The sequence below is a fragment of the Salmo salar genome, chromosome 06, assembly GCF_965601325.2.
Source record: "Salmo salar chromosome 06, fSalSal1, whole genome shotgun sequence".
Classification (NCBI taxonomy): Eukaryota; Metazoa; Chordata; class Actinopteri; order Salmoniformes; family Salmonidae; genus Salmo; species Salmo salar.
This window is the reverse complement of record NC_138296.1, coordinates 90,868,694-90,895,940: the sequence shown is the minus strand read 5'-3', so window position 1 is coordinate 90,895,940 and position 27,247 is coordinate 90,868,694. Positions and strand designations below refer to the sequence as shown.

General features: G+C 46.3%; 2 protein-coding genes across 3 annotated transcripts in view; one reads left to right on the top strand and one right to left on the bottom strand.

Annotated features, from left to right (window-relative positions):
• Positions 1-15,868: 15,868 nt before the first annotated feature.
• Positions 15,869-18,512, bottom strand: pigh (phosphatidylinositol glycan anchor biosynthesis, class H). Of its 2 annotated transcripts, none has more exons than XM_082976047.1 (4): positions 17,984-18,512; positions 17,197-17,451; positions 16,860-16,943; positions 15,869-16,615 (listed from the first exon to the last, which is right to left on the bottom strand). In XM_082976047.1, exons 1-4 carry the CDS (start codon positions 18,185-18,187, stop codon positions 16,544-16,546), a joined length of 615 nt encoding a protein of 204 aa, XP_082832173.1. In that variant the 5' UTR covers positions 18,188-18,512; the 3' UTR covers positions 15,869-16,543. The 2 variants fall into 2 exon arrangements, with proteins under 2 accessions (XP_082832173.1, NP_001134160.1); NM_001140688.1 differs by having other exon boundaries at positions 16,338-16,615; positions 17,242-17,451; positions 17,984-18,387.
• Positions 18,513-18,630: 118 nt separating this feature from the next.
• LOC106608268 (zinc finger FYVE domain-containing protein 1) overlaps positions 18,631-27,247 on the top strand; it is a 28,245-nt gene continuing 19,628 nt past the window's right edge. The window contains exons 1-3 of the mRNA XM_014206122.3: positions 18,631-19,871; positions 23,609-23,852; positions 25,630-25,890. Of these exons, the coding sequence (XP_014061597.1) occupies positions 19,401-19,871; positions 23,609-23,852; positions 25,630-25,890 (976 nt within the window). The 5' untranslated portion in view covers positions 18,631-19,400. The remainder of the gene's footprint in view (positions 19,872-23,608; positions 23,853-25,629; positions 25,891-27,247) is intronic.

The following is a 27,247-nucleotide window of genomic DNA, read 5'->3' as shown; positions in this document are numbered from 1 at the left end:
CTCAGGTCCTCCGAGAGAAAGACAGAAAGAGAGAAAGAGAGAATTAGAGAGAGCATATTTAAATACACACAGGACACCGGATAAGACAAGAGAAATACTCCAGATGTAACAGACTGACCCTAGCCCCCCGACACATAAACTACTGCAGCATAAATACTGGAGGCTGAGACAGGAGGGATCAGAAGACACTGTGGCCCCATCCGATGATACCCCCGGACAGGGCCAATTCCATGTGAATGTTAAAGTCACCAAAAATTTGAATATTATCTGCTATGACTACAAGATCCGATAGGAATTCAAGGAACTCAGTGAGGAACACTGCATATGGCCCAGGAGGCCTATAAACAGTAGCTATAAAAAGTGAGTGAGTAGGCTGCATAGATTTCATGACTAGAAGCTCAAAAGACGAAAACGTCATTGTTGTTTTTTTTTTTGTAAATTGAAATTTGCTATCGTAAATGTTAGCAACACCTCCGCCTTTGCCGGATGCACGGGGGGTATGGTCACTAATGTAACCAGGGGGTGAGGCCTCATTTAACACAGTCAATTCATCAGGCTTAAGCCATGTTTCAGTCAGGCCAATCACATCAAGATTATTATCAGTGATTAGTTCATTGACTATAACTGCCTTGGAAGTGAGGGATCTAACATTAAGTAACCCAATTTTGAGATGTGAGGTATCACAATCTCTTTCAATAATGGCAGGAATGGAGGAGGTCTTTATACTAGTGAGATTGCTAAAGCGAACACCGCCATTTTTAATTTTGCCCAACCTAGATTGAGGCACAGACACGGTCTCAATGGGGAAAGCTGAGCTGACTACGCTGACTGTGCTAGTGGCAGACTCCACTAAGCTGGCAGGCTGGCTAACAGCCTGCTGCCTGGCCTGCACCCTATTTCATTGTGGAGCTAGAGGAGTTAGAGCCCTGTCTATGTTCGTAGATAAGATGAGAGCACCCCTCCAGCTAGGATGGAGTCCGTCACTCCTCAACAGGCCAGGCTTGGTCCTGTTTGTGGGTGAGTCCCAGAAAGAGGGCCAATTATCTACAAATTCTATCTTTTGGGAGGGGCAGAAAACAGTTTTCAACCAGCGATTGAGTTGTGAGACTCTGCTGTAGAGCTCATCACTCCCCCTAACTGGGAGGGGGCCAGAGACAATTAATCGATGCCGACACATCTTTCTAGCTGATTTACACGCTGAAGCTATGTTGCGCTTGGTGACCTCTGACTGTTTCATCCTAACATCGTTGGTGCCGACGTGGATAACAATATCTCTATACTCTCTACACTCAACCAGTTTTAGCTTTAGCCAGCACCGTCTTTAGATTAGCCTTAACGTCGGTAGCCCTGTCGGTAGCCCTGCCCCCTGGTAAACAGTCATGATCATACCTGTCTGTACGGGTCATTCATTATTTATTTTTTTACTATCGGGATATGACAACAAAACTTTCCCCAAAAGATCTCCCTTGTGCTCAAAAACTCATCCATCATGGTTTCACCTTAACCAATGATGTCATTGGTGTCAAACGTCCTTCCTGGCAGTCCACGGCAGTGGCTGTCTCAAGGCAAAGGATGCTCCCTATACAGTGCACTGCTGAGCTCTATAGGGAAGAGGATGCCGTTTTGGGGACGTGGGCAAAGACAGACGCCATGGCAAATCAAATCAAATTTTATTTGTCACATACACACGGTTAGCAGATGTTAATTTGAGTGTAGCGAAATGCTTTGTGCTTCTAATTCTGACAGTGCAGTAATATCTAACAAGTAATCTAACAATTCCCCAACAACTACCTAATACACACAAATCTAAAAGGGGTGAATGAGAATATGTACATATAAATATATGGATGAGCGATGGCCGAGCGGCATAGGGAAGGTGCAGTAGATGGTATAAAATACAGTATATACATGTGATATGAGTAATGCAAGATATGTAAACATGATTAAAGTGACATTATTTAAAGAGGCATTGTTTAAAGTGACTCGTGATCCATTTGTTAAAGTGGTCAGTGATTTGGTCTCCATGTAGACAGCAGCTTCTCTGAGTTAGTGATGGTTGTTTAGCAGTCTGATGGCCTTGAGTTAGAAGCTGTTTTTCAGTCTCTCGGTTCCAGCTTTGATGCACCTGTACTGACAAAGCCTTCTTGTATGGTAACAGAGTGAACAGGCAGTGGCTCAGGTGGTTGATGTCCTTTATGATCTTTCTGGCCTTCCTGTGACATCGGGTGGTGTAGGTGTCTTGGAGGGCAGGTAGTTTGCCCCCGGTGATGCGTTGTGCAGACCTCACTACCCTCTGGAGAGCCTTCCGGTTATGGGCGGAGCAGCTGCCGTACCAGGCGGTGATACAGCCCGACAGGATGCTCTCGATAATGCATCTGTAAAAGTTTGAGTGTTTTTGGTGACAAGCCGAATTTCTTCAGCCTCCTGAGGTTGAAGAGGCACTGCTGTGCCTTCTTTACCACTCTGTCTGTGTGGGTGGACCATTTCAGTTTGTCCGTGATGTGTACGCCGAGGAACTTATAACTATCCACCTTCTCCACTACTGTCCCGTCGATGTGGATAGGGGGCTGCTCCCTCAGCTGTTTCCTGAAGTCCACGATCAGCTCCTTTGTTTTGTTGACATTGAGTGAGGTTGTTTTCCTGACACCACACTCCGAGGGCCCTCACCTCCTCCCTGTAGGCCGTCTCGTCGTTGTTGGTAATCAAGCCCACGACTGTTGTGTCGTCTGCAAACTTGAGGATTGAGTTGGAGGCGTGCATGGCCACGCAGTCGTGGGTGAACAGGGAGTACAGGAGGGGGCTGAGCACACACCCTTGTGGGGCCCCAGTGTTGAGGGTCAGCGAAGTGGAGATGTTGTTTCATACCTTCCCCACCTGGGGACGGCCCGTCAGAAAGTCCAGGACCCAGTTGCACAGGGCGGGGTTGAGACCCAGCTTGATGATGAGCTTGGAGGGTACTATGGTGTTGAATGCTGAGCTGTAGTCAATGAACAGCATTCTTAAATAGGTATTCCTCTTGTCCAGATGGGATAAGGCAGTGTGCAGTGTGATGGCGATTGCATCGTCTGTGGATCTATTGGGGCGGTATGCAAACTGAAGTGGGTCTAGGGTGACAGGTAAGGTGAAGGTGATATGATCCTTGACTAGTCTCTCAAAGCACTTCATGATGACAGAAGTCAGTGCTACGGGGCGATAGTCATTTAGTTCTGTTATCTTTGCCTTCTTGGGTACAGGAACAAAGGTGGCCATCTTGAAAAATGTGGGTACAACAGACTGGGATAGGAAGAGATTGAATATGTCCGTAAACACACCAGCCGGCACCAATGATAACGTCCTACACTCTGACAGAATGCAGTGATCTGACCAGGCACACTGCTTTTACATGAGGCAGTACTTCTTCACCGAGTGACTGGGGAAGTTTTATGACCCATAATCACTCCTCTGCTTACTACACCTTAAGTTCCTGCACATGTGAGTAGTCCTGCTATTCTCAATGAGACTGCTGGGGGAAGACAGAGTTCCTATGGAGGTCTGTATCATGCATGCACACACACAGTTCTATACTTAATCTGACTAGCATAAGCATTAGCCTCCTACCATGGAAACTAATGGAGAATGATGCTATCACTATTGCCCCTTGTTGCTGCACGCTCTTCTCCCCAGCTCACCATACAGGCTGGGCAGGCTGAGTAAAGTGTAATCCATCCAAAACGGGTAGAACAGAGAGTCCCAGAGGCAGCGCAGCACAGCCAGTCTGACAGGTAGCACTGACTAGCACACCTCACTGGAGAGGGAGGGCGGGCATTGGAAGAAGGCAGAGCAGCTTATTTTAGAAGGGTTTCATTTCAATGTCATTTACATTAAAAAGTAGGCAGTTACATTGAAAGTACTACATTGGATAATGACTGTACGTGCATGGTGAAACAGTGATCAGAGACATACACAACCACAATATGTATAGTATAGTCTGTCACACACTTCTTAATGAACGGTAGACTTTAGACATCAGACACTGTGGGAGGAGCAGGCTGAGGCTGGGAGGTTTGAACAGAGAACCCTGGGTAAATATGGCAACATCCGCATTGACTAACACTGAGACTGACATGTACGTATGAGGGGATGAGTGGAGGCCACCGGGCTTTCCTGTCCTGCCCAGGGAAGGGAACCCGTCTCTGGGTAAACATAAACGAAATCCCCTGTCAACTGATTAAATCACCCAGGGCTAAAAACACCCTGGTTTAGAACCAATCCAATGTTGTTGACTATTGTACTGGTAAGGGGCTGGAATCCCAGTGTTGTTAGACTATTGTACTGGTAAGGGGCTGGAATCCCAGTGTTGTTAGGCTATTGTACTGGTAAGGGGCTGGAATCCCAATGTTGTTAGGCTATTGTACTGGTAAGGGGCTGGAATCCCAGTGTTGTTAGGCTATTGTACTGGTAAGGGGCTGGAATCCCAATGTTGTGAGTGTGTGTAGGTAGATATACAGAAGCCCAGTACACACATACGCCTACGCTCTCTGTAAACAATTTGTCTACTAAAAAACTAAGTCTCTCAATCACTGACATAACATTGGCTACAGATGTAGGATCCTAATTTGATCCGAATTGCTGCAGAAAGAAAACAATCCTGCAGCAACAGGAAATTTGATTTATTACGTGGAGTATAATTAACTGACATTTTCTGCTACATTTGTTGTGAGGGCAAATCGAGTCTGAAATGTAAAAATGGAAATTACAAACTTCAGAAGCCTTTTCAAACCTCAAATACATTTCAAGTTTTACATTTCCTGGGGTGATCAAATTAAGATCCTATACCTGATCCTATACCTGTATGGCCCAATGTGCCCCATTGGGATTGAACGCAGGTCTACTGTGCACCAAAATACTGTATGTTGTCTGGATGTAAGGTACCGTCTGGGAACGATGACGTCATCACACGTTAATATTTTAAAATCCTCACCCGTCTCCTCTAAAGCTTCTATTGTCAATGTTGATACACCAGACCTGAAGACCCGGAGGCTCAGTGATCTGGTACGAACACGTCCCAAGCTGGTGCTGGGACGATGCCCTCTGAGACGTTGAGGAGCAGTTGCATCATCTGTATAAAGAGAATGTAGAGCTTTCTTTTTAGGTGAGAGTGCAGTTCACTAGAACACAGATGACTGATGTTACCGACAGACCACACTGGACTAGAAAAGCCTGACAAACACAGTCAGAATGGAGACAAAGAAGACAGGGAAGGAGGAGGGAGAAAGAGAGAGAGAAATAGAGAAGGATTATTAGAAATTATGAGGGAGGAAATGTATTTTGTGAAAGAGAGAGAGAGATTATAAAGAAAGAAAAACGTTGAAGAGAACAATAGATTACAAAGATGGCAGTTAGAAGTGTATTTGAATACACAAGGAAAGCTCAGGTGACTTGAGAGAGAGATGGTGTTAGTCTCCACAATTCAGAGGTTAAATGCCTGCTCTTCGCAGATGACCTATGCCTGCTGTCACCCACAGCACATGGCCTACAGCAGAGCCTGGACCTGCTAGAGCAGTACTGCCAGACCTGGGCGCTGGCAGTAAACCCAAAAAAGACTAAAATAATGATTTTCCAGAGAAGATCCAGATCTCAGGGAATTAGACCAAAGTTCTCAATTGGTACAAAATATATAGAGTACTTCATACACTACAATTACTTAGGTTTAAAAATAAGCTCAACTGGACACCTTAATGAGGCAGTGAATGAACTGAGAGAGAAAGCACACAGGGCATTCTACGCCATTAAAAAGAAATTCAAATTGAAATACCTTGGCTAAAACTAATTGAATGTGTCATTGAACCAATTGCACTTTATGGCAGCGTGGTGTGGGGTCCACTTGCAAAACAAGATGTCATCAAATGGGACAAACACCCCATTGAAACCCTGCATGCAGAGTTCTGTAAGATTCTCCAACAAAACTACAAACAATGCATGCAGGACAGAATTAGGCCAATATCCACTAATAATAAAAACTCAAAAAGCGCAATTAAGTTTTGGAAACATCTAAAATACAGTGACCCCCTCTCATATCATTACCAAGCCCTGCAATGCCAAGAGCTGAGCAAAGAAAAGAGTCCCCTCATCCAGCTGGTCCTGGGGCTGAGTTCACAAACCTGTTCTACTAACACACTGAAGCCTCAGGACCCTCATCCAGCTGGTCCTGGGGCTGAGTTCACTAACCTGTTCTACTAACACACTGAAGCCTCAGGACCAGAACATCCAATCAATCAGAATAAATCAGGCAGGCAGGATATAACCCCACCCACTTTGCCAAAGCACAGCCCCCACACCACTAGAGGGATGTCTCCAACCACCAACTTACCGTCCTAAGACAAGGCCGAGTATAGCCCACAACGATCTCCGCCATGGCACAACCCAAGGGGGGGGCGCCAACCCAGACAGGAAGACCACGTCAGTGACTCAACCCACTCAAGTGACGCACCCCTCCCATGGACGGCATGGAAGAACACCAGTAAGCCAGTGACTCAGCCCCTGTAAAAGGGTTAGAGGCAGAGAATCCCAGTGGAAAGAGGGGAACCGGCAAGGCAGAGACAGCAAGGGCGGTTCGTTGCTCCAGCCTTTCCGTTCACCTTCACACTCCTGGGCCAGACTATACTTAATCATAGGACCTACTGAAGAGATAAGTCTTCAGTAAAGACTTAAAGGTTGAGACTGAGTCTGCGTCTCTCACATTGGTAGGCAGACCATTCCATAAAAATGGAGCTCTATAGGAGAAAGCCCTACCTCCAGCCATTTGCTTAGAAATTCTAGGGACAATTAGGAGGCCTGCGTCTTGTGACCGTAGCGTACGTGTAGGTATGTACGGCAGGACCAAATCGGAAAGATAGGTAGGAGCAAGCCCATGTAATGCTTTGTAGGTTAGCAGTAAAACCTTGAAATCAGCCCTTGCCTTAACAGGAAGCCAGTGTAGGGAGGCTAGCACTGGAGTAATATGATCACATTTTTTGGTTCTAGTCAGGATTCTAGCAGCCGTATTTAGCACTAACTGAAGTTTGTTTAGTGCTTTATCCGGGTAGCTGGAAAGTAGAGCATTGCAGTAGTCCAGCCTAGAAGTAACAAAAGCATGGATACATTTTTCTGCGTCATTTTTGGACAGAAAGTTTCTGATTTTTGCAATGTTACATAGATGGAAAAAAGCTGTCCTTGAAACAGTCTTGATATGTTCTTCAAAAGAGAGATCAGGGTCCAGAGTAACGCCGAGGTCCTTCACAGTTTTATTTGAGACGACTGTACAACCATCCAGATTAATTGTCAGATTCAACAGAAGATCTCTTTGTTTCTTGGGACCTAGAACAAGCATCTCTGTTTTGTCCGAGTTTAAAAGTAGAAAGTTTGCAGCCATCCACTTCTTTATGTCTGAAACACAGGCTTCTAGCGAGGGCAATTTTGGGGCTTCACCATGTTTCATTGAAATGTACAGCTGTGTGTCGTCCGCATAGCAGTGAAATTTAACATTATGTTTTCGAATGACATCCCCAAGAGGTAAAATATATAGTGAAAACAATAGTGGTCCTAAAACGGAACCTTGAGGAACACCGAAATTTACAATTGATTTGTCAGAGGACAAACCATTCACAGAGACAAACTGATATCTTTCCGACAGATAAAATCTAAACCAGGCCAGAACTTGTCCATGTAGACCAATTTGGGTTTCCAATCTCTGCAAAAGAATGTGGTGATCGATGGTATCAAAAGCGGCACTAAGATCTAGGAGCACGAGGACAGATGCAGAGCCTCGGTCTGACGTCATTAAAAGGTCATTTACCACCTTCACAAGTGCAGTCTCAGTGCTATGATGGGGTCTAAAACCAGACTGAAGCGTTTCGTATACATTGTTTGTCTTCAGGAAGGCAGTGAGTTGCTGTGCAACAGCTTTTTCTAAAATGTTTGAGAGGAATGGAAGATTCGAAATATAGGCTGATAGTTTTTTATAATTTCTGGATCAAGATTCGGCTTTTTCAAGAGAGGCTTTATTACTGCCACTTTTAGTGAGCTTGGTACACATCCGGTGGATAGAGAGCCGTTTATTATGTTCAACATAGGAGGGCCAAGCACAGGAAGCAGCTCTTTCAGTAGTTTAGTTGGAATAGGGTCCAGTATGCAGCTTGAGGGTTTGGAGGCCATGATTATTTTCATCATTGTGTCAAGAGATATAGTACTAAAACACTTTAGTATCTCCCTTGATCCTAGGTCCTGGCAGAGTTGTGTAGACTCAGGACAATGGAGCTTTGGAGGAATACCCAGATTTAAAGAGGAGTCTGTAATTTGCTTTCTAATGATCATGATCTTTTCCTCAAAGAAGTTCATAAATGTATTACTGCTGAAGTGAAAGCCATCCTCCATTTGCGAAGGCTGCTTTTTAGTTAGCTTTGCGACAGTATCAAAAAGAAATTTTTGATTGTTCTTATTTTCCTCAATTAAGTTGGAAAAATAGGATGATCGAGCAGCAGTGAGGGCTCTTCGATACTGCACGGTACTGTCTTTCCAAGCTAGTCTGAAGACTTCCAGTTTGGTGTGGCGCCATTTCCGTTCCAATTTTCTGGAAGCTTGCTTCAGAGCTCGTGTATTTTCTGTATACCAGGGAGCTAGTTTCTTATGACAGATGTTTTTAGTTTTTAGGGGTGCAACTGCATTTAGGGTATTGCGCAAGGTTAAATTGAGTTCCTCGGTTAGGTGGTTAACTGATTTTTGTCCTCTGACGTCCTTGGGTAGGCAGAGGCAGTCTGAAAGGGCATCAAGGAATCTTTGGGTTGTCTGAGAATTTATAGCACGACTTTTAATGCTCCTTGGTTGGGGTCTGAGCAGATTATTTGTTGCGATTGCAAACGTAATAAAATGGTGGTCCGATAGTCCAGGATTATGAGGAAAAACATTAAGATCCACAACATTTATTCCATGGGACAAAACTAGGTCCAGAGTATGACTGTGGCAGTGAGTAGGTCCAGAGACATGTTGGACAAAACCCACTGAGTCGATGATGGCTCCGAAAGCCTTTTGGAGTGGGTCTGTGGACTTTTCCATGTGAATGTTAAAGTCACCAAAAATTAGAATATTATCTGCTATGACTACAAGATCCGATAGGAATTCAGGGAACTCAGTGAGGAACACTGCATATGGCCCAGGAGGCCTGTAAACAGTAGCTATATATCACTATCAATCATATCACTATGAATCATATCACTATCAATCATATCACTATGAATCATATCACTATGAACCATATCACTATGAACCATATCACTATCAATCTGAAAAGTAACACAAATAAACAAAATGGACGATTCCACCGTAATATTACATCATATTTCTTCATAGGTTACAGCGTCGGTATTGGTCCGTCAGAACGAGCAGCAAAGTGTGAGTTGACGGGCTGCTGTGTGTGTGTGTGTGTGTGTGTGCGGGCATGTGTATGTGTGTGTGTGTGTGTGTGTATGTGTGTGTGTATAAGTGTGTGTGTGTGTATGTGTAAGTGTGTGTGTGTGTGTAAGTGTGTGTGTGTGTGTGTGTGTATGTGTGTGTGTGTGTGTGTGTGTGTGTGTGTGTGGTGTGTGTGTGTGTGTGTGTGTGTGTGTGTGTGTGTGTGTGTGTGTGTGTGTGTGTGTGTGGAAAATGACAGAGCAGCGTGTTGAGTTCACACTGTATGTGAGTTGGTGGGGCGGTGATGGTGTGTTACGCTGCTGTGAAAAGGAGGTCTCTGACAGAATAATAGAACCCACGACGAAAGCGAGGAGGAGGAGGAGGAGGAGGAGGAGGTGTGAAACAGTCAGGAACCAGAGGGACCAGGCCCAGAGGCAATAACCTGGGAGTGACCGACCAACACACCTCAGGTCCTCAGAACGGGCACCGTAAACTACAGACACCCGCTGATCTTAAATCAGAACCAGCAGGGGGGTTAGGGCTGGGGATGGTAGAGGGCCTGGGAGGGCAGAGGAGAGGGGCTTTCCCAAGCAGGGGGCAGATTAGACGTGCACTGTCAGGTATCAACTCACACTCTTCTGCTTGTTTTAACGCCCCTGGAGCAGGACTGGAGTATAGGGGGGGTTGACTCAGTGGGGGGACAGGGGGAAGTGGGGGGGTTGACACAGGGGGAGGACAGGGGGAAGTAGGGGGGGTCTGGGTTCACAGGCCTGGAGGGCTACAAATGGTCCACAGGACAGAGGGAAAGCCCCTGTTGTGAAAGTTAATGAGGTTTGTTGAAATTTGACCTATAAACTAAGGGGTGTTACAGTATCAGGCCTATTCCTGCTCTGATCTGCTACAGGGGTGTTATGGTTCATACCAATTCTGTTTGGCGAAGAAGTTCCCTTGAACAAATGGGGTGGCAGGTAGCCTAGTGGTTAGCACGTTGGGCTAGTAACTGCGAGGTTGCTAGATCGAATCCCCAAGCAGACATGGTAAAAATATATTATTCTGCTCCTGAACAAAGCAGGCACTGTTCCCTGGTAGGCCATCATTGTAAATAAGAATTTGTTCTTAACTGACTTGCCTAGTTAAATAATGGGTTAAAAAAAAAAAATCTGGTATCTTTTCAAGTGAAAGTTACCCAGTAAATAAATATTTCCTGTGATGGAGCGCAGATAAGAAGAGCTTTTAATAAAGGAGGCAAACCTGACTAACCGCCTCAATGGCTTTATATGCAACAGAACAGATGGAGAATGGAGAGACTATTTAAAGGGAGTGTTGAGGATGAGATACAGAAGAGAGGCGTGGGACAGAAAAAAATCATTCTCTGGTACGCTCAACTGAAAAAACATTGTTAAATGGCACTGAGCTTTTCTTCAGCCTCATGCTTCTCTTCAGGCATTATATCAGACAGCCTACTGTGACGGTAGAGATCAAAATAAAGGAGGCTTACATAGCCAAAGGGTGCTTCCCAAATGACATCCTATTCAGTGTAGTGCACATCTTAAGTAGATAGTAGTGGTGCACTACACTGAGTGGACAAAATATTAGGAACACCTGCTCTTTCCATGACATAGACTGACCAGGTGAATCCAGGTGAAAACTATGATCCCTCATTGATGTCACATGTCAAATCCACTTCAATCAGTGTCGATGAAGAGGAGGAGACAGGTTAAAGAAGGATTTTTAATCCTTGAGACAATTGAGACATGTATTGTTTATGTGTTCCATTCAAACGGTGAACGGGCAAGACAACATATTTAAGTGCCTTTGAACAGGGGATTGGTAGTAGGTGCCAGGCACACTGGTTTGAGTGTCTGTGTGAGTGTGTGAGGGGGCATGCAACTCAATATTAAGAAGGTGGTCCAAATGTTTGGTATACTCAGTGTATATAAGGAATACAGTGCCGTTTGGGACACAAAGAAAGAGAACTGTTATGATACAAAACATTAGCGTAGCTTTGTTCCAACTGTCTATTTAGTTAGTTATTAACGGATGGCATCGGCAGCCACCCTGAGCACAATGTCATTTTGTCCTTGGCCTCAATCCCCATGACAACTGCTGGATTCAACAACTACCAAAAAATAATCACACACACACCTAAGTAAAACAAGTTCTATCGACAAACTAGCTAAATCATACACTCATTGAGCCTATGTTAATTGGGGGTTCAAACCCTTCTAACCCTCTTTAAGTCCTTATCAGTTCCTGCTGTGTTAAATACCAACAGTAGGCTAACACCTCTAAAGCTAACAGCCATAGGGAACCTAACAGTGCTGATTTTAAGTCGATGAAACAGACAAGTGGGTTTTGCCTACAGAACAAAGTCAGAGGTGCTCAGTCTTATGAAACGGAGCACATCCTAAATAGCACCCGATTCCCTACATAGTGCACTAGTGGGCCCCTGGTCAAAAGTTGTGTACTATACAGGGAATAGGGTGCCATAGGGCTCTGGTCTAAAGTAGTGCACTATAGGGAATAGGGTGCCATAGGGCTCTGGTCTAAAGTAGTGCACTATAGGGAATAGGGTGCCATAGGGCTCTGATCAACAGCGGTGCACTATATAGGGAATAGGGTGCCATAGGGCTCTGGTTAAAAGTAGTGCACTATATAGGGAATATGGTGCCATTTGGGAGACATACTTTATCTCTGGATCCCCTGGGGGAGATAAGCTCAGTACTGAACGGATGCAAAACTATCACACCGAGAGGACAGTTTGGACAGAAAACGTTTCCTGCCAGAAAATATGCTGCATAACGAAATCACAAAGTGCTGCACTGACTGACCCACCAGTAGCCATATAATCTAGATCAGTGGAGGCTGAATGGAGTCAATGGACTGGTATCAACCACATGGAAACCACCTCTTTGATGTGGTTGATGCCACTCCAGTGACTCCATCCCAGACATTATTATGAGCTGTCCTCCCCTCAGCAGCCTCCACTGAACTAGATCATATGATACAGTGTCTATCTAGATCTACAGTGAGGGAAAAAAGTATTTGATCCCCTGCTGATTTTGTACGTTTGCCCACTGATAAAGAAAGGATCAGTCTATAATTTTAATGGTAGGTTTATTTGAACAGTGAGAGACAGAATAACAACAAAAAAATCCAGAAAAACGCATGTCAAAAATGTTATAAAATGATTTGCATTTTATTGAGGGAAATAAGTATTTGACCCCCTCTCAATCAGAACGATTTCTGGCTCCCAGGTGTCTTTTATACAGGTAATGAGCTGAGATTAGGAGCACACTCTTAAAGGGAGTGCTTCTAATCTCAGTTTGTTACCTGTATAAAAGACACATGTCCACAGAAGCAATCAATCAATCAGATTCCAAACTCTCCACATTGGCCAAGACCAAAGAGCTCTCCAAGGATGTCAGGGACAAGATTGTAGACCTACACAAGGCTGGAATGGGCTACAAGACCATCGCCAAGCAGCTTGGTGAGAAGGTGACAACAGTTGGTGCGATTATTCGCAAATGGAAGAAACACAAAAGAACTGTCAATCTCCCTCGGCCTGGGGCTCCATGCAAGATCTCACCTCGTGGAGTTGCAATGATCATGAGAACGGTGAGGAATCAGCCCAGAACTACACGGGAGGATCTTGTCAATGATCTCAAGGCAGCTGGGACCATAGTCACCAAGAAAACAATTAGTAACACACTACGCCGTGAAGGACTCTGCAGCGCCCGCAAGGTCCCCCTGTTCAAGAAAGCACATATACATGCCCGTCTGAAGTTTGCCAATGAACATCTGAATGATTCAGAGGACAACTGGGTGAAAGTGTTGTGGTCAGATGAGACCAAAATGGAGCTCTTTGGCATCAACTCAACTCGCCGTGTTTGGAGGAGGAGGAGTGCTGCCTCTGTCTAGATCTATCTATACCATATGACACAGCGTCTATCTAGACCATATGACACAGCGTCTATCTAGACCATATGACACAGCGTCTATCTATACCATATGACACAGCGTCTATCTAGACCATATGACACAGTGTCTATCTATACCATATGACACAGCGTCTATCTAGACCATATGACACAGCGTCTATCTAGACCATATGACACAGCGTCTATCTATACCATATGACACAGTGTCTATCTATACCATATGACACAGTGTCTATCTAGACCATATGACACAGTGTCTATCTAGACCATATGACACAGTGTCTATCTAGACCATATGACACAGTGTCTATCTAGACCATATGACACAGTGTCTATCTAGACCATATGACACAGTGTCTATCTAGACCATATGACACAGTGTCTTTCTCCTTTTGGCAAATCTGGCCACGACTCCGTTTTGCTCCTCCCTTCCTGTAGGCAGAAATTCAAACAGGAAGTACCCGTGCAAAGGACTATTCAACGGTGGTCTGACCAATCGGAATCCACGCTTCAAGATTGTTTTGATCACGCGGACTGGGAAATGTTCCGGATAGCTTCCGAGAATAATATTAACGAATATACTGATATGGTGAGTGAGTTTATCAGGAAGTATACAGGGATGCTGTACCCACCGTGACTATTAAAACCTACCCTAACCAGAAACGTGGATAAATGGCAGCATTCACGCAAGACTGACAGCGCGAACCACCGTATGTAACCATGGCAAGGTGCCTGAGAATATGGCAGAATACAAACAGTGTTGTTATTCCCTACGCAATCAAACAGGCAAAACGTCAGTATAGAGACAAAGTGGTGTCGCAAATCAACGGCTCAGACACGAGACGTATGTGGCAGGGTCTACAGACAATCCCGGACTACAAAAAGAAAACCAGCCACATCACGGACACTGACGTCACGCTTCCGGACAAGCTAAACACCTTCTTCACCCGCTTTGAGGATAACAGTGCCATCGATAAGGCCCACTAACAAGAACTGTGGGCTCTCCTTCTCCATGGCCGACGTAAGACATTTAAGCGTGTTAACCCTTGCAAGGCTGCCGGCCCAGAGAGCATCCCTAGCCGCGGCCTCAGAGCATGGACATATTCACTCTCTCCCTATCCCAGTCTGCTGTCCCCACATGCTTCAAGACGGCCACCACTGTTCCTGTACCCAATAAGGCAAGGTTAACTGAACTAAATGACTACCGCCCTGACTAACTGACTAACTTCTGTCATCATGAAGTGCTTCAAGAGACTAGTCAAGGATCATATCACCTCTACCTTATTTGTCAGCCTAGACCCACTTCAATTTCCTTACCGCCCCAATAGATCTACAGATGATGCAATCACCACTGCACTGCACACAGCCATATCCCATCTGGACAAGAGAATTACCTTTGTAAAAATGCTGTTCATCGACTATAGCTCAGCATTCAACACCAAGAAGGAGAGTGATGGAGTGCTGCATCAGATGACCTGGCCTCCACAATCACCCGACCTCAACCCAATTTAGATGTTTTGGGATGAGTTGGACCGCAGTGGGAAGGAAAAGCAGCCAACAAGTGCTCAGCATATGTGGGAACTCCTTCAAGACTGTTGGAAAAGCATTCCAGGTGAAGCTGGTTGAGAGAATGCCAAAAGTGTGCAAAGCTGTCATCAAGGCAAAGGATGGCTACTTTGAAGAATCTCAAATCTAAAATATATTTTGATTTGTTTAACACTTTTTTGATTACTACATGATTCCATATGTGTTATTTCATAGTTTTGATGTCTTCACTATTATTCTACAACGTAGAAAATAGTACAAATAAAGAAAAACCCTTGAATGAGTAGTTCTGTCCAAACTTTTGACCGGTAGTATTTGTATATTTAAAACCAACTACTTTTAGTCCGAATGGATAATCATTTTAACAAACCTACATCGCAACCCATGTCAGCCCTAACTGTTCCCACCACTCTTGTTGGCGGAGAGCAAATGTTGCAGTTTTAAAGCTAATTTCCCGCAATTCTACACATTTTGCATGGTGCAGATATATTTTGTAGCTGTTTTAAAGCTAATTTCCTGCAATTCTATGCATTCTTCCATGTCTTATGTGTGTTTATATGATACCTGCGGTCCGTATTGACGCCGTTATGGAAGATCTAGACCATATGACAGTGTCTGTCTGTCTGTCTAGATCAGCTGGGTTCAGGCTCATCCTTAATATTTTTCTTTACCAACCATCTGCATAATTTGGCTGTAGGCCACTATGTCAGAAACACAAAAAAATTGCTTTTTTGGTCTTAAAAATATAGTGTTAGGCATAAGATAAGAAGTGCGTTTAAGGTTAGGGTTCAGTTTTAAATCAGATTTTACGATTAGTATTGCTGAACTTATTGCAGGACTGCCGGCTTTCCAAGTAAATAATAGCAACCTAGGATCCCCATTAGCCGACAGCGATGGGGACAGGTGGACGTGGTTCTGTTCCGAGTTAAAGGTGGTAGGTCCTGCCCTCTACTGGCGATGGAAAGAATAGCGGCTAGTGACAGTAATTTATTACATTTTTATTTTATTTAACTAGGCAAGTCAGTTTTAAGAACAAATTCTTATTTAAATTACATGATAAATACTATTAACTCTTCAAATGGAATACAATATCTGTAAATATATAATAATATAAAAATTTGCATCTAAGGAAAAAAGAGGTTATTTCTAAATTCATAGTTCCAACAGGAAATCCTTAAGTTATCGAGCTTATCAAGTAGGGACATAGTTACAGGTAAACACTGTTCAAGTAGATGTATCAAATTCTATGACATAGAAGTAAATAACATTAGGTAACACCAAATAAGGACTTACATTCATAAACTACTCTCTTACTGAGAATCTTAAGAGTATAGTATATTTTAGTGGGATCACCTAATGGATCCTGTCTTGCGTCACTAAAAACTGGTGTGTGGAAAATAACTTGAAAATAATAATTAAAAAGATAAAAGTAGATAAAACAATAATTTGACAGGTGTATCATCAGTTTTTCTTTCCATTGAGAATTGATAACATAATCAGAGAAATATTCAAAACATGTTGCATGACTTGGTATGCGGTGAAGTCAGTGGTTTGAAGCATTGGTATGCAGTGATGTCAGCGACTGTGCTTTTCCAACATGACGTCAATGTGGTTCACCCAGATGCCTGGTGACCAGGATGACATTATCACCATCAGCACTTAGCTAGAATCTCCTGGCAGCTCTTGTACACTTTGACCAGGCAGTTCAGCCTTGGTTTTGAGCTCTGAAAGAGGAATGAAAGGTAGACTATAATTAGACAGGTGAATATAGAGGTGAGAAAGGCTTCAACACAGGGTAAAACTACATCAGATCCAAAGGTTTTATTTTATTACTTTTTTTCCTGTGAAGCACACAGGACATTTCACACGTCTGAAATGTGATGTATAAATAAAGCTTGATTTGATTTAGTTAGATACAGACATGCATTTTAAACAGTATGTTTGATGAATAATGATCCCGAAGCTCACCTGAAAGAGCGGGACCACGCTAGACACTGCCTCTGGATCTGAGGGGTCCTTCAACAGGATGCAAAGGTAGTAGATGACTGTTTGCTGGAAAAAAATGGGCATTTAAAATAAAATATAATAATACTGTATATACCATTTATCAGAATCTTTTATCCAAAGCGACTTTCATTGTTAGCTGTCCTGCCAATCATCAACGGTTAAGATAAGTCATAGCAGGATCCATCTAGATTCATCTGAACGAGAAGCAGTCAACGACTTTAGTGACGATCAAATCAACTGTGGAAATGTACCTTCATTGGCTAGATGACACAAACAGCTCAGTATCCTATTTCCTCACCATGTGAATAGCTTCATTAATTACTATGTCTTTGATTTTCCTCACCATGTGAATAGCTTCATTAATCACTATGTCTTTGATCTTCCCCATCTCTATGAAGTCTGTAGACTCCCTGCCGGAGGCGTAGCTAGAAGACACCTGGACACCCAGGGAACCAATGATGAGCAGCGTCTCATGGTCCACCTTCACAAAGTGGATGTGAACCATCATACCGACCAGGGTGATGATTATGGCACTGGAGAGAACGGCTGTGTTCTGGAGAGAGATGAAGAGACTGGCATTGAAGTAAAAAATATAAATAATTTCTCTGTAGACTCAGGGTGCGCCACATACAGCGACTTTGAGAAGAGACCAGCATTGAACTGATTGAACCACAACAGCCACAACAACAATAATACTTAGTTATTAGGTGTAGGCTATATTGTTAAATGATTAATCTAGCTTAGTAGGTTACCGACACTGGCCCTAAAGCACTATAGGGACACGCTTTTGTTCTAGACCTGCACTAACACACCTGATACAACCACACAACACCTGATGAGCAGTTGGTTGAATCAGATGTGTTAGTGTCAGGCCGGAACAAAATCCTGCACACCCAGTAGCTTCCAGGAACTGGATTGTTGACCACTGACGCAGGTGCCAGTGGGTATCTGGTGGGAGTCCCAAATGGAACCCTTTACCCTATATAGTGCACTACATTTCACGAGAGCCCCATGGGCCATGGTCAAAACTATTACACTGTATAGCGAATAGGGTGCCATTTGGGACTCATCCCTAGTCTCCTTACCTCAGTGACGAAGAATATGATGTAGGCCGATAGCCAGACGGCGCAAGTGTAAGCCATCACTCTGCCTATGGAGACTTTAGCCGAGCTAACCGTGAACTCCCTGCAGAAACCCGAGTGACTTTGACACTCCAGAGAGATGGCCTTGCCGTCGATGTCCGTGTAGGTTTCATCTTCCATGCTGTAATGCTGGTCACCGTTCTGCATAAACTCTGAATTACTGAATATCAATAGCTGGAAATGGAGTGATGTCTAGCTAACGTTAGCTATCGTCTAACTAATGTAGGCTAGCTCTAACGTCTTCAGTGAGTAAACAGCTTACTAGCTAGCTAACAATGTGGAGACTGAAAAAAACGAAACAAAATTAACAATGACTAACATATTTTCATACGCTAGTAGTTTACTTCAAAGCCAGCAAATATATGAATCCGGGAATGCACTTCCTCTCAGTATTGACTATTAATTGCACAAAACTAGGACAACATCGATGAGAAAACCTCTTTGACCTAACTGGCAAGCTACAAACTTTGAGGTGCATTGTGGGGAATGTAATCGATTCAAAACAACAACTCTTAGGAGTAATACTACATTTCCCAGGATGCTTCGCGGTCTCTAACCTTTGACTTCTGGATGAAAACAAGCCAATCAGCTGATGAAACTGTGAACAACATCAAGCTGTTGGGCAGCGAAGTTATCCTTACAAGATATATATATATTATATATATTATTATATATTTTTTTAAATACAACGGTATCTTTGTGATTGACACTACATACCATGTTTGTTTATTAAAAGAGTATTGAGTTATTTTGTGTTTAGGTTAGGAAACATCTGGGCAAACTAGCTAGCTGAATCTTTTTGGCTTGATGAAGGCTTTTGTTGATGGGTCGTTTCAGTTGATGTAGAGTAACTGACAAATATGTAAGTGTTTTCTTTTTATATATATATGCAGATTTGTTTTTGCACAGAGTCACCGTTGTCAATTTCTACTCTCAAAGTGGCTTAGCCAACAACAAACACTAGGCTAACTAACGTTAGCTAATGCCAATGTTATTTGGTGGTTGACAGCTATCGATTGCTTGCAGGTGGTGCTAGCTGCATGTCCGGACATGTATGTAGGAAATCGTTGTGATTGTTTTGCTGACAGACGGACAGATCTGTAACTTAGAGTCATTTGTTGTCAAAGTGATCTGCTAAGTGTTTTGGGGAGTATAGAACAGGGACTACTACCATAACGTACTAAAGAAGAAAACATTTAAATCTTTAACACCTTATAGACTATAGCCATAAACATATTCTACATCAGTCTGGTTTCGTTATCCTAGTATAGTTTTCGACTCTTCAGCAACAGTTCCTCAGGCACAGATTTATCGGCATAAAAGGCGCACTTGTTAGCAATACCACACCGAAGTGTTAATTATGAATGGTCAAGGTCCGTCTGTAGATAAGGGGATAAACACCATCCTGGTGTGTCAGGAGAGCTACGCCTGCGGCGGCTCAGACGACGACGCCTTCGAATGCGACGAGTGCGGAAGCCTGCAGTGTGTCCGCTGCGAGCTGGAGCTCCATCGTCAGGAACGCATCGCCTCTGGACACGTTCCTTTCTGTGACTCCTGTAAAGGGAACAACAGCGGATTTGGAGTGAACAGGGGAAGGCTGAGGGCAGTGGTGCGCTGCCAGGGCTGTAAGATTAACCTCTGTTTGGACTGCCAGAAGCGGACCCACAGCGGGGTGAACAAGAGGAAGCACCCCGTGACCCCCTACCCTCCTCCGGTGAAAGCCCAGGATAGTAGCCTGGATACTGGGGATGGAGGGGAGATGGAGGCCCTGAAAGCAAAACTGGAGAAGGTGTGCAGCTTCTTACTGGTGGATGAGAAGGAGGAGATGCAGGTGAGTGACATATTGTGTGCTTGTATGCATCCCAAATGACACCCTGTTCCCTATATAGTGTACTTATTTTTGACCAGGCCCCACAGAGTCATACTCAACCCCCTAACTAGACACTAATCAACCCCCTAACTGTAGACACTAATCACTAGGAACTTGTGTATATCTGAAAAGATTGGATGATAGGTATAAGGCAGTTTGCAATTTGACAATCTGTATGAAATGGACTGCCGGCTGTCCAAGAAAATATTGGTTAAGAAGACCAATAATCGTGTGAGTTTCAATCTTTGTGCAATCATGCCAACTCCTTGTCAGTCATTGACATGTCAATGAACAATGGAGCTGGTAAGCGCACAAACAGATCTGGGACCAGGCTATTGAAGTAGACAACAGATCTAGGACCAGGCTATAGAAGTAGACAACAGATCTGGGACCAGACTATAGAAGGAGACAACAGATCTGGGACCAGGCTATAGAAGGAGACAACAGATCTGGGACCAGGCTATAGAAGTAGACAACAGATCTAGGACCAGGCTATAGAAGGAGACAACAGATCTGGGACCAGGCTATAGAAGGAGACAACAGATCTGGGACCAGGCTATAGAAGGAGACAACAGATCTAGGACCAGGCTATAGAAGGAGACAACAGATCTGGGACCAGGCTATAGAAGGAGACAACAGATCTGGGACCAGGCTATAGAAGGAGACAACAGATCTGGGACCAGGCTATAGAAGGAGACAACAGATCTGGGACCAGGCTATAGAAGTAGACAACAGATCTGGGACCAGGCTATAGAAGGAGACGACAGATCTGGGACCAGGCTATAGAAGTAGACGACAGATCTGGGACCAGGCTATAGAAGTAGACAATGATCTAGGACCAGGCTATAGAAGGAGACAACAGATCTGGGACCAGGCTATAGAAGGAGACAACAGATCTGGGACCAGGCTATAGAAGGAGACAACAGATCTGGGACCAGACTATAGAAGGAGACAACAGATCTAGGACCAGGCTATAGAAGTAGACAACAGATCTGGGACCAGACTATAGAAGGAGACAACAGATCTGGGACCAGACTATAGAAGGAGACAACAGATCTAGGACCAGGCTATAGAAGGAGACAACAGATCTGGGACCAGGCTATAGAAGTAGACAACAGATCTGGGACCAGGCTATAGAAGGAGACAACAGATCTAGGACCAGGCTATAGAAGGAGACAACAGATCTGGGACCAGGCTATAGAAGTAGACAACAGATCTAGGACCAGGCTATAGAAGTAGACAACAGATCTAGGACCAGGCTATAGAAGGATACAACAGATCTGGGACCAGGCTATAGAAGTAGACAACAGATCTGGGACCAGGCTATAGAAGTAGACAACAGATCTGGGACCAGGCTATAGAAGTAGACAACAGATCTGGGACCAGGCTATAGAAGTAGACAACAGATCTGGGACCAGGCTATAGAAGTAGACAACAGATCTGGGACCAGGCTATAGAAGTAGACAACAGATCTGGGACCAGGCTATAGAAGTAGACAACAGATCTGGGACCAGGCTATAGAAGTAGACAACAGATCTGGGACCAGGCTATAGAAGTAGACAACAGATCTGGGACCAGGCTATAGAAGTAGACAACAGATCTGGGACCAGGCTATAGAAGTAGACAACAGATCTGGGACCAGGCTATAGAAGGAGACAACAGATCTGGGACCAGGCTATAGAAGTAGACAACAGATCTAGAACCAGGCTATAGAAGTAGACAACAGATCTGGGACCAGGCTATAGAAGTAGACAACAGATCTAGGACCAGGCTATAGAAGTAGACAACAGATCTGGGACCAGGCTATAGAAGTAGACAACAGGTCTAGGACCAGGCTATAGAAGGAGACAACAGATCTGGGACCAGGCTATAGAAGGAGACAACAGATCTGGGACCAGGCTATAGAAGTAGACAACAGATCTGGGACCAGGCTATAGAAGTAGACAACAGATCTGGGACCAGGCTATAGAAGTAGACAACAGATCTGGGACCAGGCTATAGAAGTAGACAACAGATCTGGGACCAGGCTATAGAAGTAGACAACAGATCTGGGACCAGGCTATAGAAGTAGACAACAGATCTGGGACCAGGCTATAGAAGTAGACAACAGATCTGGGACCAGGCTATAGAAGTAGACAACAGATCTGGGACCAGGCTATAGAAGGAGACAACAGATCTGGGACCAGGCTATAGAAGTAGACAACAGATCTAGAACCAGGCTATAGAAGTAGACAACAGATCTGGGACCAGGCTATAGAAGTAGACAACAGATCTAGGACCAGGCTATAGAAGTAGACAACAGATCTGGGACCAGGCTATAGAAGTAGACAACAGGTCTAGGACCAGGCTATAGAAGGAGACAACAGATCTGGGACCAGGCTATAGAAGGAGACAACAGATCTGGGACCAGGCTATAGAAGGAGACAACAGATCTGGGACCAGGCTATAGAAGGAGACAACAGATCTGGGACCAGGCTATAGAAGGAGACAACAGATCTGGGACCAGGCTATAGAAGGAGACAACAGATCTGGGACCAGACTATAGAAGTAGACAACAGATCTGGGACCAGGTTATTGAAGGAGACAACAGATCTGGGACCAGGCTATAGAAGTAGACAATGATCTAGGACCAGGCTATAGAAGGAGACAACAGATCTGGGACCAGGCTATAGAAGGAGACAACAGATCTGGGACCAGGCTATAGAAGTAGACAACAGATCTGGGACCAGGCTATAGAAGGATACAACAGATCTCGGACCAGGCTATAGAAGTAGACAACAGATCTGGGACCAGGCTATAGAAGTAGACAACAGATCTGGGACCAGGCTATAGAAGTAGACAACAGATCTGGGACCAGGCTATAGAAGTAGACAACAGATCTGGGACCAGGCTATAGAAGTAGACAACAGATCTGGGACCAGGCAATAGAAGTAGACAACAGATCTGGGATCAGGCTATAGAAGGAGACAACAGATCTGGGACCAGGCTATAGAAGTAGACAACAGATCTGGGACCAGGCTATAGAAGTAGACAACAGATCTAGGACCAGGCTATAGAAGTAGACAACAGATCTGGGACCAGGCTATAGAAGTAGACAACAGATCTAGGACCAGGCTATAGAAGGAGACAACAGATCTGGGACCAGGCTATAGAAGGAGACAACAGATCTGGGACCAGACTATAGAAGGAGACAACAGATCTATGACCAGGCTATAGAAGGAGACAACAGATCTGGGACCAGGCTATAGAAGGAGACAACAGATCTATGACCAGGTTATAGAAGGAGACAACAGATCTGGGACCAGGCTATAGAAGTAGACAACAGATCTGGGACCAGGCTATAGAAGGAGACAACAGATCTGGGACCAGGCTATAGAAGGAGACAACAGATCTGGGACCAGGCTATAGAAGTAGACAACAGATCTGGGACCAGGCAATAGAAGTAGACTACAGATCTGGGACCAGGCAATAGAAGGAGACAACAGATCTGGGACCAGGCTATAGAAGTAGACAACAGATCTGGGACCAGGCAATAGAAGGAGACAACAGATCTGGGACCAGGCTATAGAAGTAGACAACAGATCTGGGACCAGGCTATAGAAGTAGACAACAGATCTGGGACCAGGCTAGACCGATACTCTGTTTGGTTGAGGAAAGTACCTCACCACAGACTGACCTCTGTTGTATTGAATCTCTAGTTAAAGGATGAGGAAGACTTTGTGAGCCGGCTGGACTGCAGGCCAGAGGAACTCCTCAAGGTCGTGTCTATCTTTGGAAACACGGGGGAGGGGAAGTCCCACACCCTGAATCACACCTTCTTCCTGGGGCGAGAAGTGTTCCAGACATCCCCCACCCAGGAGTCCTGCACCGTGGGGGTCTGGGCTGCCATGGACCCCATCCACAGGGTGGTGGTGATCGACACAGAGGGACTGCTGGGGGCAGGTACAGAATTAAACATGACTAAATTTGACACAGGAGCTGACAAATACACTGTTGGTAGCTAGAAACAACAACAAGGCTTCGACTGTCATCTGATTGGTCAAAACCTTGTTGTATCAAAAGACTAGACTAGAGTATCACTTGTCTGTCTGAGGGGAATGCTGTCTGTCTGTCTGAGGGGAATGCTGTCTGTCTGAGGGGAATGCTGTCTGTCTGTCTGAGGGGAATGCTGTCTGTCTGTATGAGGGAAATGCTGTCTGTCTGAGGGGAATGCTGTCTGTCTGAGGGGAATGCTGTCTGTCTGTATGAGGGGAATGCTGTCTGTCTGTCTGAGGGGAATGCTGTCTGTCTGTCTGTCGAGGGGAAAGCTGTCTGTCTGCCGAGGGGAGTGCTGTGTGTCTGCCGAGGGGAATGCTGACTGGCTGGCTGTCTGTCGGGGGGATTGCTGGCTGTCTCTCTGTCGGGGGGATTGCTGGCTGTCTGTCTGTCGGGGGGATTGCTGGCTGTCTGTCTGTCTGTCTGTCGGGGGGATTGCTGGCTGTCTCTCTGTCGGGGGGATTGCTGGCTGTCTGTCTGTCGGGGGGATTGGCTGGCTGTCTGTCTGTCGGGGGGATTGCTGTCTGTCTGTCTGTCGGGGGGATTGCTGGCTGTCTGTCTGTCGGGGGGATTGCTGGCTGTCTGTCTCTCTGGGGGAATGCTGGCTGTCTCTCTGGGGGAATGTTGTCTGTCTGTCTGAGAGAATGCTGGCTGGCTGTCTGTCTGTCGAGGGGAATGCTGGCTGGCTGGCTGTCTGTCGGTCGAGGGGAATGCTGTCTGTCTGTCGGTCGAGGGGAATGCTGGCTGGCTGTCTGTCGAGGGGAATGCTGGCTGGCTGTCTGTCGAGGGGAATGCTGGCTGGCTGGCTGGCTGGCTGGCTGTCTGTCGAGGGGAATGCTGGCTGGCTGGCTGGCTGGCTGGCTGTCGAGGGGAATGCTGGCTGGCTGGCTGGCTGGCTGTCTGTCGAGGGGAATGCTTGCTGGCTGGCTGTCTGTCGAGGGGAATGCTTGCTGGCTGGCTGTCTGTCGAGGGGAATGCTTGCTGGCTGGCTGTCTGTCGAGGGGAATGCTTGCTGGCTGGCTTTCTGTCGAGGGGAATGCTGGCTGGCTGGCTGGCTGGCTGGCTGTCGAGGGGAATGCTGGCTGGCTGGCTGGCTGTCTGTCTGTCGAGGGGAATGCTGGCTGGCTGGCTGTCTGTCGGTCGAGGGGAATGCTGTCTGTCTGTCGGTCGAGGGGAATGCTGGCTGGCTGGCTGGCTGGCTGGCTGTCTGTCGAGGGGAATGCTGGCTGGCTGGCTGGCTGGCTGGCTGTCGAGGGGAATGCTGGCTGGCTGGCTGGCTGTCTGTCGAGGGGAAGGCTGGCTGGCTGTCTGTCGAGGGGAATGCTTGCTGGCTGGCTGTCTGTCGAGGGGAATGCTTGCTGGCTGGCTGTCTGTCGAGGGGAATGCTTGCTGGCTGGCTGTCTGTCGAGGGGAATGCTTGCTGGCTGGCTGTCTGTCGAGGGGAATGCTGGCTGGCTGGCTGTCTGTCGAGGGGAATGCTGGCTGGCTGGCTGGCTGGCTGGCTGTCGAGGGGAATGCTTGCTGGCTGGCTGTCTGTCGAGGGGAATGCTGGCTGGCTGGCTGGCTGGCTGTCTGTCGAGGGGAATGCTGGCTGGCTGGCTGGCTGGCTGGCTGGCTGGCTGTCGAGGGGAATGCCTAAAGGCCTTTGATTACTAACACTTCATCTTCCTCGGTTCCCACCTAGGATCCAATCAGGGCCAGCGTACCCGGCTGCTCCTCAAAGTCCTTGCCGTCTCCGACCTCGTCATCTACCGTACCCATGCCGACCGTCTCCACGACGACCTGTTCAAGTTCCTAGGTGATGCTTCGGAAGCCTATCTGAAGCACTTCACCAGGGAGCTGAAGGCCACTACGGCCCGCTGTGGCCTGGACGTCCCTCTGTCCACTCTGGGACCAGCTGTTATTATCTTCCATGAGACCGTCCACACCAAGCTACTGAGCTCAGGTAGGTGGTTCTGGTTGGCTTAGCCTGAGTGCCAGTCTGTTTGTGCTGTCATGTCATGGGCTGAGACAGATAAACAACTGGGTTCAGGTTGGGGGACAGGGTCAGGGGTTGAGACAGATAAACAGCTGGGTTCAGGTTGGGGGACAGGGTCAGGGGCTGAGACAGATAAACAGCTGGGTTCAGGTTGGGGGACAGGGTCAGGGGCTGAGACATATAAACAGCTGGGTTCAGGTTGGGGGACAGGGTCAGGGGTTGAGACAGATAAACAGCTGGGTTCAGGTTGGGGGACAGGGTCAGGGGCTGAGACAAACAGCTGGGTTCTGGTTGGGGGACAGGGTCAGGGGCTGAGACAGATAAACAGCTGGGTTCTGGTTGGGGGACAGGGTCAGGGGCTGAGACATATAAACAGCTGGGTTCAGGTTGGGGGACAGGGTCAGGGGTTGAGACAGATAAACAGCTGGGTTCAGGTTGGGGGACAGGGTCAGGGGCTGAGACAGATAAACAGCTGGGTTCAGGTTGGGGGACAGGGTCAGGGGTTGAGACAGATTAACAGCTGGGTTCAGGTTGGGGGACAGGGTCAGGGGCTGAGACAGATAAACAGCTGGGTTCAGGTTGGGGGACAGGGTCAGGGGCTGAGACAGATAAACAACTGGGTTCAGGTTGGGGGACAGGGTCAGGGGCTGAGACAGATAAACAGCTGGGTTCAGGTTGGGGGACAGGGTCAGGGGCTGAGACAGATAAACAGCTGGGTTCAGGTTGGGGGACAGGGTCAGGGGTTGAGACAGATAAACAGCTGGGTTCAGGTTGGGGGACAGGGTCAGGGGCTGAGACAGATAAACAGCTGGGTTCTGGTTGGGGGACAGGGTCAGGGGTTGAGACAGATAAACAGCTGGGTTCAGGTTGGGGGACAGGGTCAGGGGCTGAGACAAACAGCTGGGTTCTGGTTGGGGGACAGGGTCAGGGGCTGAGACAGATAAACAGCTGGGTTCTGGTTGGGGGACAGGGTCAGGGGCTGAGACAGATAAACAGCTGGGTTCAGGTTGGGGGACAGGGTCAGGGGCTGAGACAGATAAACAGCTGGGTTCTGGTTGGGGGACAGGGTCAGGGGCTGAGACAGATAAACAGCTGGGTTCTGGTTGGGGGACAGGGTCAGGGGTTGAGACAGATAAACAGCTGGGTTCAGGTTGGGGGACAGGGTCAGGGGCTGAGACAGATAAACAGCTGGGTTCAGGTTGGGGGACAGGGTCAGGGGCTGAGACAGATAAACAGCTGGGTTCAGGTTGGGGGACAGGGTCAGGGGCTGAGACAGATAAACAGCTGGGTTCAGGTTGGGGGACAGGGTCAGGGGCTGAGACAG

Excerpts from the sequence above, each read along its gene's own strand:
- pigh (XM_082976047.1), bottom strand. The coding sequence starts at position 18,187 with ATGCAGAACGGTGACCAGCATTACAGCATGGAAGATGAAACCTACACG. Across the intron at positions 16,944-17,196 it reads TTAATGAAGCTATTCACATG|CAAACAGTCATCTACTACCT; the intron begins GTGAGGAAATAG and ends ATTTTTTTCCAG. Across the intron at positions 16,616-16,859 it reads GCGTGGTCCCGCTCTTTCAG|AGCTCAAAACCAAGGCTGAA; the intron begins GTGAGCTTCGGG and ends TTCCTCTTTCAG.